Consider the following 16,366-nt stretch of genomic DNA (forward strand, 5'->3'; position numbering starts at 1 on the left):
ACAGTTTTTCTCAATTGCTAAAACACTAAACCCTATTGTTCGAATCCAAACTCAGTTGCCTGAACCCACTGATTGAATCAATCACTCTTTTGGCAAAACCATAAGCACTTTTCACCTGTTTAGACACAACTTGCCAACACATTTTCATTGTGATGCACCCGTGCTGCATAATGGTGAGCACATGTGACAAAAAAGTTAAACACAATTAGAGCACAGGTATCACCACTTGAACACAACAACTCAAAATTGATCACACTTGTGGCTAATGATGTGAGGGAACATATACAGTAAGCCAGTTCAGAGAGCACTGGTTTGTGAGGCCCTACAATGGATAGGAAATCTGAGAGGAAGAGTTCGTGTGAGAGGAGGTCGAGGTGGTCGAGGTGGTCAGCGAAGACAAAGAACAGTAATATCTGATGAAATCAGAGCTACTGTGATTGACCATGTTCTTGTCCATGGTATGAGCATGGAGGGAGGCTGGACAAAGGGTACAACCAAACATCAGTAGATTCACTGTGTCCACCATAATCCGAAGATTTAGAGAAGAGAACAGGTAATTACCTTTTTTGACATTATAGTACAGTATGTAAATGTTGACAGCAATTACTGTATGACATACTATATACTGTACCACAGTATACTGTAAGTGAATATATGTTTCAGTACATCACTGTACCAATGTACTGTAGTATTGTAATGGAGGTTGGTCTAACTGTTTGTAGGCCTAGTATTCCATGTATATTTTTTTGTAACTCCATGTTCTCTTTTTGTAGAATTGAAAGACTGCCACATGGGGGGTGGGAGGACAGGTATGTTCTCCCACACCAAGAGACCCTAATTGTTGATATGGTCCGTAAGAAAAATGCCATTAAACTGAGCGAAATTCAGCAGAAGATCATTGAGGACCATTTACATTTTGAGGGTATCAACAGTGTCAGCCTCTCTACTGTTGATCGTGTCCTCAAGCGCAACAGACTGCGCATGAAACAGCTATACAGAGTGTCCCTTTGATCGCAACTCAGACAGAGTCAAAGAGCAAAGATTCCAGTATGTACAGGTTGGCATATATCCAGACACATTCAATGTTGATTACTCTAAGTAGTGATTTACTGTGGTGGCCTAAATCACTTTTTCCGTATCACTTACAAAACTATATCTATTTCTACAGAGGGTTTTTCAACTGGATGCAATGGAAAGACTCCATCAATACATCTACATGGATGAAGCTGGGTTTAATCTCACCAAAAGGAGAAGGAGAGGCCGTAATGTGATTGGCCATCGGGCCATTGTTGGTGTTCCTGGTGTTCCTGGTGTTTCTACAGAGGGTTTTTCAACTGGATGCAATGGAAAGACCCCATCAATACATCTACATGGATGAAGCTGGGTTTACAGTTTTTTTGGATTGCTTACACACTAAAATTAAAAGTAGTACACTATTAGCAAAACCTTACACTCAAGAAGCAAAACATCAGCCCATATTTGCACAACTATAAGCACATTGTCAACCTTACACTTGTTGCAAAACTCTACACACAGTGATTTGCAAAACACTAAACACAGTTAACATACATTACACACAAAAATCTATCATGAAGTCACGTCCTTTGCAATACCAAAGCACTGACTGTCAAATTACCACACCGTCCAACCAATTGGTTCACACAGTCATCAGGTGTGCAAACACTCGTTGCTTAATTGTAGACACACCAATCAGGTGTATAAGCACTATAAAAAGCAGCAGGTGAGTTCTGGGTCTTCAAGCACAATGGAAAGAGTCAGAGAAAGAGTAAGACGAGGAGGAGGAGGAGGAGGAGGAGGAGGAGGAGGAGGAGGAGGAGGAGGAGGAGGACGACGCGACGACGACGAGGAGAATGAGGAGGAGAAGAGGAGAAGCAGGAGGACGAGGAGGAGGAGGACGAGGAGGAGGAGGAAGGGGAGGAAGAGGAAGAGGAAGAGGAAGACAAGAAGGTGCTCAAAGAGGACCGAATCTGACAAATGAGATCCGCGCAACACTGGTTGACCACATTGTCAACCACGGCCTGACGCTGAGGGAGGCTGGACTGCGAGTACAGCCAAATCTAAGCCGATATACAGTGGCAAGTGTGATGAGAACATTTCGACTGGAAAATAGGTATTGTAAAAATATCATCATATCAAAAACATCTGCACGGTTTCAGTAACTGCTTACAGTACTATATTCTATGCACTATCAGCACTTCTGTTACCTTTTCCTGTGAAATTACTGTACTATTGTATACTGTTTTTTTTTCTACATAGGATTGAGGGTCAGGGACGACAAGGGGGAAGGCCTCCTATGTTCACAGAACAGCAAGAGAGGGGAGATAGTAAACATGGTTTTGGCCAACAATGCTATAACACTCAAGCAGCTCCAAGCTGACATTGTCAATAACCAAGCCATTTTCAACGATATCCATCAGGTCTCAACATCAACACTGGCACGCATCCTAAAAAAAACATATTCAAATGAAGCAAATTTATCGAGTGCGCTTTCGAGCGCAATTCGAAAGGGTGAAACGACTCATGCATGATTATGCAGAGGTATGTATTCACTTTAGCAGTGTGATCTTGCATACTGTCTCATAATCTTTCACTGTACTGTAATATGTATACTAGATCTACACTGAACTACAATTTTGCCTGACACTGTTTTTCAGAGAGTTTTACGAATGGATGGAGAGGAGATCCAGCATGAGTTCATTTACGTAGATGAGGCTGGGTTCAACCTGACGAGAACACGAAGGAGGGGAAGAAACATCATTGGCCACAGGGCTATAGTCAATGTCCCAGGGCAACGTGGGGTAATATAACACTCTGTGCAGCCATTACACAGAATGGGGTCCTCCACCGCCATGCCCATATGGGCCCTTACAACACAGCACTCATACTTACATTCTTGGACCAATTGCACAACATAACAGCAGCAAATCAAATCGATCATATGCAATACATTGTTGTCTGGGACAATGTGTCTTTCCACCGCTCTGCTCTGGTTCAGAACTGGTTTCAGCAACATCCACATTTCACCGTCCTATATCTTCCACCATACTCTCCATTCCTCAACCCTATAGAAGAGTTTTTCTCGGCATGGCGGTGGAAGGTATATGATCTCCGTCTCCAGGCTGAGGTACCCCTCATCCAAGCCATGGAGGAGGCCTGATGGAGGAGGCCTGATTGACCAGATGGAGGAGCAGCAATGCAAGGATGGATTCGTCATTCAAGACGTTTCTTTCCAAGGTGTCTTGCTAATGACAACATTGCCTGCGATGTTGATGAAATTCTCTGGCCAGATCCAGCTAGGCGAAGAGACAATGTCTAGTTATTTTTTGTAATTTTTTTTGAACTTACAATACGTAAAGTGACGTTTGGTTACAGTATTATGAATCTCCATGTCAACATTTTGGGCGTGTTGAGAAATAAATGAGTTTCTTCAGTCTGCAACATTGGTCTTGTGTAGTGTTTGGTGAATTTACATTATATTTGTACTTTGTTGATAGTAGCCTACTCTAATCATAGGGAAGTAGAAGTGCTAAAAGTGTTTTTGGTTTATCACAGCAGAGTGTAACTCAGGCAAACAGAGTATAGTAATGTGAAACGTGTGTGTTTCATATGGTAACAAAGTGTGGTTTTTAAAAAGAAGTGTATAGTTTTTACAAGAGTGTTTAATTTTGCAAAGGATCTGTAGTGTTTTGCTAATTGGGTGTGTGGTTGTGCTAATTGTGTGTAGTGTTTTGAAAACACGGGCCCTGTTTTGAAAATCGTGCTTAAGCAATCCAAAAAAACTGTAATCTCGTGGTGGCAATGTCACATTATGTGCTGCCATCAGCAATCATGGGGTTGTCCACCATCATGCCAACCTGGGGCCTACAGCACTCACCAGCTCCTCATTTTCCTCAATCACATGCGAGATGCTTTGTTAGAGATGCTTTGTTAGGGGCAGCAGGATGAGCATCCCATCTATGTTGTTGTTTGGGACAATGTGAGTTTTCACAGAGCCCTCCAGGTTAGAGAGTGGTACAATATGAACCAAGGTTTTATCAATCTTTGCCTTCCACCGTACTCCCCTTTCCTAAACCCCATTGAGGAATTATTCTCCCTATGGCGGTGGAAGGTATATGAACGCCAACCTTACACCAGGGTAAATCTCCTGCAAGCCATGGGACTTGCCTGTGGTGACATAGGTGTGGAGGCATGCCAAGCCTGGATACGGCATGCCAGGGTTTTTTCCCGTTGCCTGGCCAGAAAAATATTTTTACATGGGCTTACTGTACACAAGTGGCAAACACATAAGATTTCTGTTTGTTTTTACAAGTGCTACATGTAAATGCACAATATTTCTGTTTTGTCTTTTTGTACAAGTGCTAAATGCACAGTTTTTTGTTTTGTTTTGCAACATGCATTTAGCCTACAGTGAACAATAAACATTTATTTCTCCAGCTTCATGTCCTGAGCATTGTGTTTTCTATTTTTCTACGTAGTGTTTAGTGACTGTTCAGTAGTGTTTTTATTTTGATTGACTCGGGGCACGATTTGACAACATAGTTCAGTTTTGAGCACAGATTGAACTGTTTTGAGGTGAAAGTTTGGTTTTGCAAGAAGAGTCTGAGGTTTTGTGAATGTAGCTTGAAAATTGGGTTTTGTGTTCACAGTTAAGAGAAAAGGAGAGCAGCTTTCAAGAAATGTGTCTTAGCAATCGAGAAAAACTGTAGTTGGGAGATAGCACCGTGGATAGTTTAGAGAGAGAGAGAGAGAGAGAGAGAGAGAGAGAGAGAGAGAGAGAGAGAGAGAGAGAGAGAGAGAGAGAGAGAGAGAGAGAGAGAGAGAGAGAGAGAGAGAGAGAGAGAGAGAGAGAGAGAGAGAGAGAGAGAGAGAGAGAGAGAGAGAGAGAAGGAGAGAAGGAGAGAAGGAGAGAAGGAGAAAGAGAGAAAGAAAGAGAGAGAGAGAGAGAGAGAGATAGTTTACCTGCTCCTGGATAGGTCTCTCCTCAGTCAGTTGTCTGTTGTAAACTACAGCTTTATCTGCAGGGAAAATAAAACCACATAATAATAATAATAATAATAATAATAATAATAATAATAATAATCATTATCATCATCCTCATCATCATCCTTATCGTCTTCATCATCATCATCATCATCACCATTCACTATCACATCTTCTGAGACATCTAAAAGTTGTCATTTAGGTAGAAACAAATGTAGGACCAGCTAACCTGACTGCTTCAAATCATAACCTTAACTTGTGAAAAACCGATCTTAAATCAGTGTCTAAAGGCAACTTTCTCCTATGAACCACAGAGAAAACCACTGACTTGAATTTGAGGGGTACAACATCATCAGGGTATTTTTAAGTTATGCCAGCTTGGTCATGTGGGCCTAGTGTATTCATTTAATTTGTTTAATTTTGGTTCATGTGGTTTATTGATGAGAAAGAGGGTATAGTCTATGGCTACAGTGAGTCCCAACTCCCGACACAACCCGACACAGCAGCGTCATAATCGGTTTAACAAACAAAAGATTAAACTGCGTTGGAAATAAAACGCAATCAGCCTTACGTCGCATGCAACCGACACACGTCAAAACCTCTTTGTTGTTATTTTACTGCTCTATTTCACTGTTATTTCCTGCTCTATTTTTACTTGAATTTGCGTTTTATAATGTTTAAATATCCTTTAAAACGATTTAAAGGTTTTAAATATAGCCTAGGCCTAGTTAAAATGCACTTTAAAAGTGGGCTATAGGCCTAGCAAACTAAAAATATTCACACAAACCAGTCACCACAGATGTAGGCTACCAGCAGGCCATGCACTCACCATCCTCGGCAGGCGTGGGGAAAGCAGAAATCTGGGAGACAGTCACAGCAAAAATCCCGAGCAGGAGAACTCCCATTCCTTTTGACGCCATTCTGAAATAAATATCCAGGCTGTAGGCTATTTTCCGGTAGATTACACCCGGTCCTAGCTCTTGTGGGTGTTGTGTTGTGTGGATGGTCCACCCGGCGATAGCGATCACAAACTGCTGGATGTTTGGACAGCTCCGCTCTTCCCTGCTGGTGGTGCTGAAACTGAAAACCGGGCTGCGCTCTGACTGTACCCGCTCTGGCTGTTCCTCGGGCGGGGAGGGGCTCTCCAAATCTCCACTCTCCTCTGGTGCTGATGGAGCTGTTAACAAGCCGCGGTGCTGAAAGCAGGACACTTGCTATAATTAACACGAGATAGATAAACTGCCAGGCTCGTAGTCTCTAAGCTCCGTGTGAGCTCTAACGAACTCACCTGCCGTATGCCGATGGTAGCAACCCGAAACAACACGATCTCTCTTTCTCTCTCTCTCTCGCTCTCTCTCTCCGTCTCTCACTCTCTCTGCCGGACCAAATCGTGGAGGAGGAGAGCGAAATGAGTATCCGCCTCTGATCGTGCGTCCTGTACTGTACGCCTTAGCTTTTTATAACCGATCTCTACTGTGGGCTGTCCCATTTTGCCCCCCGTTGGAATAAGATACAGACATACATACACAACAAGTCAACATGGTTGTGCCCAGAGCAGCGTTGTGTTTCAGATGTGTTCCATGTTCCCCAGCCCCAGTTAATCTCCTGCTTTATGAGCCTTATGCTTCAGATGAATATACATGCTGTCTGCTGACTGGACAGAGCTCTCTTACTGGGACTAAAGCTTTGAGCAGGGTGAACATACTGTGCAGAGTGGGTTATCATTTGTCCATTGAGGAACAGCACACACACACACTTTGTAAAAGACAATTGCTATATGCTCAGGATATTGTTATGTGTGTGTGTGTGTGTCTGTCTGTCTGTCTGTCTGTCTGTCTGTCTGTCTGTCTGTCTGTCTGTCTGTCTGTCTGTCTGTCCTACCTCAGTGCAGTGGCCCTTATCTCATTCTCTCTCACCTGCTCTACCCTTTCACTATCTCCTCTCTTTCTCTCTCTCCACTTTCACTGCTCTCCTATTGATTACACCTGATCTCCCCTCCCACCCCCCCCCCCACACCCTGTAATCTGATCTAGCCCCTGAGCTGCAGTACTCTCTTTAGTAGTCACTGCATGACAATACTCACAGACACATATAACACAAACCAAACACCCATACAAACCATAAAGTCAACAAACCATACAGTCATACACAGAATGTCAACTCACTAGTCTTCCTATTACAGTTTATACTGCAGTTATCACCTTTTATCCATTCTACTGCAGTCATCACCTTTTATCCATCCTACTGCAGTTATCACCTTTTATCCATCCTACTGCAGTCATCACCTTTTATCCATCCTACTGCAGTTATCACCTTTTATCCATCCTACTGCAGTTATCACCTTTTATCCATTCTACTGCAGTCATCACCTTTTATCCATTCTACTGCAGTCATCACCTTTTATCCATACTACTGCAGTTATCACCTTTATCCATCCTACTGCAGTTATCACCTTTTATCCATCCTACTGCAGTTATCACATTTTATCCATACTACTGCAGTCATCACCTTTTATCTATCCTACTGCAGTCATCACCTTTTATCCATCCTACTGCAGTTATCACCTTTATCCATCCTACTGCAGTTATCACCTTTTATCCATCCTACTGCAGTTATCACATTTTATCCATACTACTGCAGTCATCACCTTTTATCTATCCTACTGCAGTCATCACCTTTTATCCATACTACTGCAGTTATCACCTTTATCCATCCTACTGCAGTTATCACCTTTATCCATCCTACTGCAGTTATCACATTTTATCCATACTACTGCAGTCATCACCTTTTATCTATCCTACTGCAGTCATCACCTTTTATCCATCCTACTGCAGTTATCACCTTAACTGCAGTAGGATGGATAAAGGTGATAACTGCAGTAGGATGGATAAAAGGTGATAACTGCAGTAGGATGGATAATCACCTTTTATCCATCCTACTGCAGTTATCACATTTTATCCATACTACTGCAGTCATCACCTTTTATCTATCCTACTGCAGTCATCACCTTTTATCCATCCTACTGCAGTTATCACCTTTATCCATCCTACTGCAGTTATCACCTTTTATCCACCCTACTGCAGTCATCACCTTTTATCCATCCTACTGCAGTCATCACCTTTTATCCATCCTACTGCAGTTATCACCTTTTATCCATCCTACTGCAGTTATCACCTTTTATCCATCCTACTGCAGTTATCACCTTTTATCCATCCTACTGCAGTTATCACCTTTTGGACTACATACTGTTGATAGGACTGTTCTCTTGTTTTGGATTCTGGAACAGAGTGGGTGTGTTTTCTCTCCTCTTTGCAGTGTGTTATGGGATGCGTGCCACCCTTCCCAGGAGGACTATAGTGTTTCCTGTTTCTGTTTCCTGCCTGTCTCAGTAGTCTCACATCACCACTAACCACAGCCAATACATTACTGGCTCTGGGACTGAGATGGGGATTCTATCTCAGAGGAGGAGAGGAATGAGAGGAGGAAGATAAATAAGAAAAGGAGGAGAAGGTAGAGGAGGGAGATGAGAGAAAGGAGGCAGACGAAGAAGAGTTGTAGGAGGTAGATGAGGAGCAGGAGGTAGATGAGAAGAGATGGAAGAAGAGGACTGGTTCCCAACATGATGATGTTCTTCCTCTCTACAGCACGATACATATTGAAGCTTAGCTACCATGTCCCTTTGATCAGTGTGTGTCTACTGCCCTCTAGTGTGCTTTATGTCAGTGTCAGAAGGCCCTGCGTTTCCTGTAGTCCAAGCCAGCAGTCCACAGAGAATGGGGGTGACACTGTTCATTATGTGACATTCAGTATGGATGAGGTATGGAGCATGAGTCACTCAGTGACAGTCTGCATACTGAATGTGTACTGCTGAATGTGTACTGTTGAATGTGTACTGCTGTATGAGTACTGCTGAATGTGTACTGCTGAATGTGTACTGCTGAATGTGTACTGCTGAATGTGTACTGCTGAATGTGTACTGTTCATTATGATTATGGGTTTATAGAGATACATGTTTCAAATGTTGCTCTGGGGTGCCACAGTACATGTAATACTATATATGTAATACTTTATATGTATTATGATCATGTTTTATATACTTAATAAAATCTGTTTCCTGTTCCTTTTACTTGCCTGTCTCAGCAGTCAGTTTGTGTCCCAAATGTCATCCTATTCTGCTCTGAGACTGGTATGGTCGAACTCTGAGGGTTAGTCTCAAACGATACCCCACTACACCTCATAATATAGTGCATTGCATTTTACCAGATCACATAGCACCATGATGTAGAGCACTGTTCTCTACCAGGAAGTTGCAAAAACGGTTGAGTTCTTAGATATATGCTCCTGAGACACAGCAATTTTTGTCCTCTCTAGTGGACATTAGTTCTTGGTCATTATCTCTGAGGCCATACAAACCACTGTATTAAGTGTGGAGGTGTGACCTTGACAACGTTATCTTCCTGGTTCTTTAAAAAAATGTCTACCATCAAAGTTAGCACATTTTATGGACATTTGAAAAGTGTTTGTAGTTATTAATTCTATATATTTTTTCAAATTGTTTCTAGTAAGTAAATATCTTAGGAATAGTCAAGTGAGTTTTCAGGAATGTGTAATATTTTCACCTTAAATCAGAGCTTATCAAGGAATGTCCTCTGTAGTGGACAGCCTGATGCCACCACTATGTTTTCCACCTACTCTACCCATTGACTGTAATGTAAATGTTTTCGTATTTATGTCCTAACGACCACTACAAAGGACAATTTTGCACTTTTCTTGGTAAGATGTTTTTTTCTTCTTCACAAAAGCACTTATGTTATGTAAAATAAAATATTACAAAAAAACTATTTTTTTCGGGTCTCAGCAGGATATGCATAGACGTATAATTTCTCATTTTCTATAGACGTAAGTACCAGTAGCCACCACTTGATAATAGTCAGCACATCATAAAAATAAAATAAAAATCATGTAAATATGATCTGAAAAATGATTGTAAGTGATGTGCATTTCCTAACATGAAGATGTACTTTCCCCTCTACAGCACCACAGCCCATCTGCCATGTCCCTTTGATCAATGTGTGTCTACTGCCCTCTAGTGTTAACTTGAAGTCAGTGCGATAGATCAGGATAGTTCAGGAGTTTCACTTTCACTTTTGGAGACGAAAGCAAAGATTATGATAACTACCCAAGATAGAAAAGCAGTGTTGTTTACATTGGGAGCCAATAAAGCACAGTGGACAGAACAGGCAAGGTGGTGGATAGAGCCAAGCACAAGATAGCGAGATCCTATTGGCTAATTTTAGGACGTATTTGCGTTCCACTGGACTTCCTCTTATCACCATATTTGGTGGTGAGTGGAAGCCCGCACCAGATGCTTCAGATTTCTACCCCATGTGACCTATCTGGGTTTCCTCTTTCATCTGTGACCATTCCTGCCTTGCAGTGGACCACGTTATTTTATTCCTCATTCTTCCTGCCTTTCCCCAAAGTCCATCTTGAAACTAGGTCCTTCTCAGTTGTGTTCTGCGTGCAAAGTGAAAGGTAATAATTGACTGTAAACTTGAGTATCAGGGAGGGTAGAGTTTCAGTTGATCTTTGTTCCTTTCTCCCTTTATGTTTGCATGGATAAATTGTCCCAATCCAACCTGAACTTTCAAATGTTACTCTCTCACTCCAGCCCAGTTTGTGCCACAATATGACATACTTTAAACTATATTGTGATAAAGTTGACATACTTAAGAGAGTCTGTCTGTCTTTAATCTCAGGGTAAAGAGGTCATCATGATGACTGGGCCAGGATGTTGGTGTGTGACTCTCCTGCTTCTCCTGCACAGAGCAAACTCTGGTACAGTACCCTCACATTCTGTCTTTGTGTGTGTTTGTGTATGTGTGTGTGTGTGTATGTGTGTGTGTATATGTGTGTGTATGTGTGTGTGTGTGTGATAGTGTACATAATCCTGACCAGCACTGGTATATGATGATCTACATGATAGTTGTTGTGACACATCAGTACCTGAGTATGACTTGCACCAACATGTGTCTTTAGTGAGGTTTGTAAAATCTGAATGGTTGATTCTCTCTCCAGAAAGTTGAGGTTCTTGGTCCGACTCGTGCCATTGCTGCTGTGGCTGGTGATGACATCATTCTGCCCTGTTACATCAAACCCAACATCAGCGCTGAGGACATGAGAGTTGTCTGGTTCAGATTCAACCTCCCAGTCCATCAGTCAAATACTCAAGTCCATCTCTACCAAGACGGCAGAGACAAATACCATGATCAGATCTGCTCCTACGAGGGAAGGACATCATTGTTTAAAGAGGAACTGAAGAAGGGCAACACCTCTTTGAAACTGACCAGGGTACAAGGCACTGACGATGGACAGTACAAATGTCTTGTTCAGTCTAAGACCCATTATGATGATGCCACTATTCAAGTCCACATAAGAGGTACATTTCTTTCCCCATATATACAACAACCCACAGCGAAGTGTTTCCAATCTCAGCAGTACTTCATGTCCAGTCTCCCTTTGTGTCTGTAGCTATAGGATCCAAGCCAGAGGTTTCCATTGAGGGACAGAAAGAAGGAGGGATGGGTCTGCTGTGTGTATCTAAAGGCTGGTTCCCTGAGCCTGAGTTGGAGTGGCTGGACAGTGAAGGGGTCACTCTGTCTGCTGGACCGTCAGAGACAGACAGGGACTATAAGGGGTTCTACATAGTCAAACTAAAGACCATCGTAAAGGAGACTGACACCAACCACTTTACCTGCAGACTCAGACAGAGGCAACTCAGTGAGCAGATCAACATGGAGACAGAGTTTCACATCTCTAGTGAGTTGCACAACATCATATTATTGTTTAGCTGATATGAAACACTTTTAATGTTTTATATGCTTTTGTATTACAAAGGCTGAGTAATAATGAAACATAAATAGGACAATTGGATACAAGTTTGTCGACATTTTTAGAACACTAAAGTTCTATTGTCAAAATGAAATGTTTTTTTAGATCCAGCTATATGCCTCCACCCCAAATGAATGGAAAAGATATGCACAAAAGAAACCAGGAAAACAGATGGTACTCATCTTTTCCATTCATTTGGCATTGAGGCATATAGCTGGATCTACACAACTGATGTCATGGGATGTGGTTTCATTTTGACATTAGTCTACATTTGAGGTCTGTAAAAGTCTGACAAAACATTCTTTATGACTGAAATGACCCTTTAATGTTATTATTTGGTAGCAGTGGTAAGCATGTCACTGATCTCAGTTTATTTGTGTCTTGCAGGTGAGCTGATCATTGTTCACACAGACACATGGAGAGTGGCCTTTGCAGTGATTGTCTCTCTGAGCATTGAACTTGTGGTCATATTAGCTTTCATCATCTGGCGCTGGAATCGTTTGTTTAATGACTACGGTAATAGAAAACTAATTAAATAGTTTATTTGACTGAATGTAAATGTTTTACAGTGCAGTTTCCATAGTTGCACACACAAGTAGTTGGGTACTAGAACCGAAAGCTTGCTAGTTCGATTCCCTGAGCCGACAAGGTGAAAAAAAAATCAGTTGATCTACCCTTGAGCAAGGCACTTAACCCTAATTGCTCCAGGGTCGTCATCAATAATGGTTGATCCCTGTCCATGACCCCACTCTCCGAGGGTGTCTCAGGGGGAGTTGGGATATGCAAAAAACACATTTCCATTTCACACCTCCAACTCGTACAGGTTAGCCACTTGTACATGCAGTGAAACAGGACAAATATAAGAACCCCCCATTTGACCTTTAGAAGTAAAGACCAGACATTGGTCAGATACTGTACATGTGTATTTAAGGATTTCTATAAATAAAATGCAATTTTCTATGTATAGGGAAACATTTCTATTTGAAACAACTTTCCCCACAAAAATACCAGAATCTTTAATATAAGGTTTCTTTAAATCACAGTGCGTTGTTTACCTGAACCGCATCAGTGTAATTGGCTCCTTCATGGAAAGGACTTTGTCAAAAAAACAACTTGAGTAGATCCTTTTGTGGAACTTTCCTCTAACTGTTATCTATTTTTATGTCTGCAGATGTATCCAAAGCTAAACACAGTCAAGCGCTAGGTAAGAAGTGTCTTACTGTCAAACATCAGTTTTCTCCTCCATAAATGGAACATTGTCAGAGAAAACACTGAGGTTCTCATGTTCATTAAGGATGTTCTCTCTAATGTCTCTCTTTTTCTGTCTGCAGTTAAAGATGAGTTGAATAAGTAGAGTTTAACAGTCCTATGCACGTGTCAAACTCATTCCACGGAGGACTGAGTGTCTGTGGGTTTTCACTCCTCCCTTGTACTTGATTGATGAATTAAGGTAATTGATTAATAAGGAACTCTTCTCACCTGGTTGTCTAGGTCTTAATTGAAAGGAAATAACCAAAACCAGCAGACACTAGGCCCTCCATGGAATGAGTTTGACACTCCTGGTCCTATGCATCAATGTGTCATATGTTCAGATTTTAATAATTGTCTTCTCCATGGATGTGAGATGTGTTCATTAAGGATGTTCACGCTAACTGTTCTCTTTTTATGTCTGCAGAGAAAGTTCAAGATGACAAGGATTGTAGGCTGAGTAAGTTGTGTCCAACACTCCTTTGCATCAATGTGTCATTTTTTTTTTAAAACTTCCAATTATATTGGGATCCCAAACAACAATTGGAGACAAACAATCCCCATTACATGAATATGTTACAGAAATGGATGCTAGTACAACAGCTAGTTTCATGGATTTAAAATCCTTACATATTTGACATAGTTTTTTATCTGTCACGCCCTGGCTCTGGGGACTCTTAAATGTTGAGCCAGGGTGTGGATCTTCTATGTTTAGTTTTCTATCTTTTTTGTTCTAGATCGTTTAGATCTATGTTGGCCAGGGTGGTTCCCAATCAGAGGCAGCTGTAGCTCGTTGTCTCTGATTGGGGACCATACTTAGGCAGCCTGTTGGCACCAGTTAGTTTGTGGGATCTTGTTCCGTAAAAATGTGTTGTGTGTAACCTCAGGACTTCACGTATCGTTTGTTTGTTGTTTTGTCGTGTGTTAAGTACAAATAAAAAATGTACGCTTATCACGCTGCGCCTTGGTTCCACGAGTCATTAAACGATCGTGACAGAAGATCCCACCAAAAGAGGACCAAGCAGCGTGTCCAGGAACAGACAGCCTGGACTTGGGAGGAGATCCTGGAGGGGAAGGGATCCTGGACTTGGGAAGAGATTCAGGACGGAATGGATCGCCGTCCTTGGGAGGAGACTGTGGAGGCGCGCTATAGAGAGGAGCAGCGGCAACGCAGAGGGTACCGGCCGAGGAGGAAGCCCGAGAGACAGCCCCAATATTTTTTTTTGGGGGGGGGGCTAAAAGGGTGGTTGGCGGAGCCTAGGGTTAGAGCAGAGCCAACTCCCCGTACTCAGGTTAGGAAGCGTGTGACTAGGCAGGCTCCGTGTTATGCGGAGCCACGTACTGTGCCGCGAGTGTTCCGGCACAGTCCTGTATGTCCTGTGCTAGCACCACGCACGTGTCGTGCAAAGATGGGCATGCAGCCAGGACGGAGTGTGCCGGCTCAACGCTCGTGGTCTCCAGTACGCCTCCTTGGTCCCGTATATCCTGCACCAGTGCCACGTGCTGTAGCGCCAGTCCGAGTGCACAGCCCCGTACGTCCTGTGCTGATGCCTCACACATATTGTGTGGAAATAGGCATTCAGACAGGACGGGTTGTGTCAGCTCTCCGCTCCAGACCTCCAGTCCGCCTCCACAGTCCGGCCCGGCCCGTTCCGGCTCCCCGCACCAAGCTAGTGTTGCGTGTTCCCAGTCCAGCCAGGCCTGTTCCTGCTCCCCGCACCAAGCCAGTGGTGCGTGTCCACAGTCCGGCCCGGCCCGTTCCGGCTCCCCGCACCAAGCCAGTGGTGCGTGTTCCCAGTCCAGTCCGGCCTGTTCCTGTCCCTCGCACCAAGCCAGTGGTGCGTGTTCCGAGTCCAGTCCGGCCTGTTCCTGTCCCTCGCACCAAGCCAGTGGTGCGTGTCCACAGTCCGGCCCGGCCCGTTCCGGCTCCCCGCACCAAGCCAGTGGTGCGTGTTCCCAGTCCAGTCCGGCCTGTTCCTGTCCATCGCACCAAGCCAGTGGTGCCCGTCGCCAGCCCGGTCCGGCCTGTTCCTGTCCCTCGCACCAAGCCAGTGGTGCACGTCGCCAGCCCGGTCCGGCCTGTTCCTGTCCTTCGCACCAAGCCAGTGGTGCACGTCGCCAGCCCGGTCCGGCCTGTTCCTGTCCCTCGCACCAAGCCAGTGGTGCGCGTCGTCAGCCCGGTCCGGTCCGTTCCTGCTCCCCGCACCAAGCCAGTGGTGCGCGTCGTCAGCCCGGTCCGACCCGTTCCTGCTCCCCGCACGAAGCCAGTGGTGCGCGTCGTCAGCCCGGTCCGGCCCATTCCTGCTCCCCGCACCAACCCAGTGGTGCGCGTCGTCAGCCCGGTCCGGCCCGTTCCTGCTCCCAGCACCAAGCCAGTGGTGCGTGTGTCCAGTCCGGCACGGCCCGTGCCTGTTCCACCGGTGTCCAGTCCAGCTCTGGCCAGCGGCTCCAGTCCGGAGCCGGTAAGGTTTGATCCACCGTCGTCGGGTCCAGCTCCAGTCAGCGGGACCAGACCAGGGGCGCAACGGGGAGGTGGAGAGAAGGTGGTGGTCACGCCCGGAGCCGGATCCGCCTCCGAGGCGGAATGCCCACCCGGCCCCTACCCTGTTGTGTTTGTGTGGTGCGGTCGCAGTCCGCGCCTTTGGGGGGGGGGGTACTGTCACGCCCTGGCTCTGGGGACTCTTAAATGTTGAGCCAGGGTGTGGATTTTCTATGTTTAGTTTTCTATGTTTTTTGTTCTAGATCATTTAGATCTATGTTGGCCAGGGTGGTTCCCAATCAGAGGCAGCTGTAGCTCGTTGTCTCTGATTGGGGACCATACTTAGGCAGCCTGTTGGCACCAGTTAGTTTGTGGGATCTTGTTCCGTAAAGGTTTGTTGTGTATAAACTCAGGACTTCACGTATCGTTTGTTTGTTGTTTTGTCGTGTGTTAAGTACAAATAAAAAATGTACACTTATCACACTGCGCCTTGGTTCCACGAGTCATTAAACGATTGTGACATTATCACATTGTTTTCACTGTCCCCATCCCCCTGTCAACAATGAATTTAATGAATTATTCACCGTTAAGAATGCTTTAATTGACTTTAATTATTCTGTTTGTCTGTAGAGATACTCACTGATCAGCTGGGTAAGTAGGAGATATACATGATGCATTACTAGACCATTATGGTCAATATACAATACATATTCTAAGGAAGTTCTCAGGAACCCTGTTCCTACAGAG

General features: G+C 44.0%; 1 protein-coding gene across 1 annotated transcript; it reads left to right on the top strand.

Moving 5' to 3' along the window:
* The first annotated feature begins 8,809 nt into the window (after positions 1 to 8,809).
* LOC121579641 (butyrophilin subfamily 1 member A1-like) lies at positions 8,810 to 13,246 on the top strand. The gene is made up of 6 exons (XM_045217025.1): positions 8,810 to 8,818; positions 11,080 to 11,440; positions 11,533 to 11,820; positions 12,280 to 12,408; positions 13,064 to 13,096; positions 13,224 to 13,246. Exons 1-6 carry the CDS (start codon positions 8,810 to 8,812, stop codon positions 13,244 to 13,246), a joined length of 843 nt encoding a protein of 280 aa, XP_045072960.1.
* Positions 13,247 to 16,366: the final 3,120 nt, after the last annotated feature.

This window comes from Coregonus clupeaformis, unplaced genomic scaffold (genome assembly GCF_020615455.1).
Source record: "Coregonus clupeaformis isolate EN_2021a unplaced genomic scaffold, ASM2061545v1 scaf0895, whole genome shotgun sequence".
In the NCBI taxonomy this organism is placed as follows: Eukaryota; Metazoa; Chordata; class Actinopteri; order Salmoniformes; family Salmonidae; genus Coregonus; species Coregonus clupeaformis.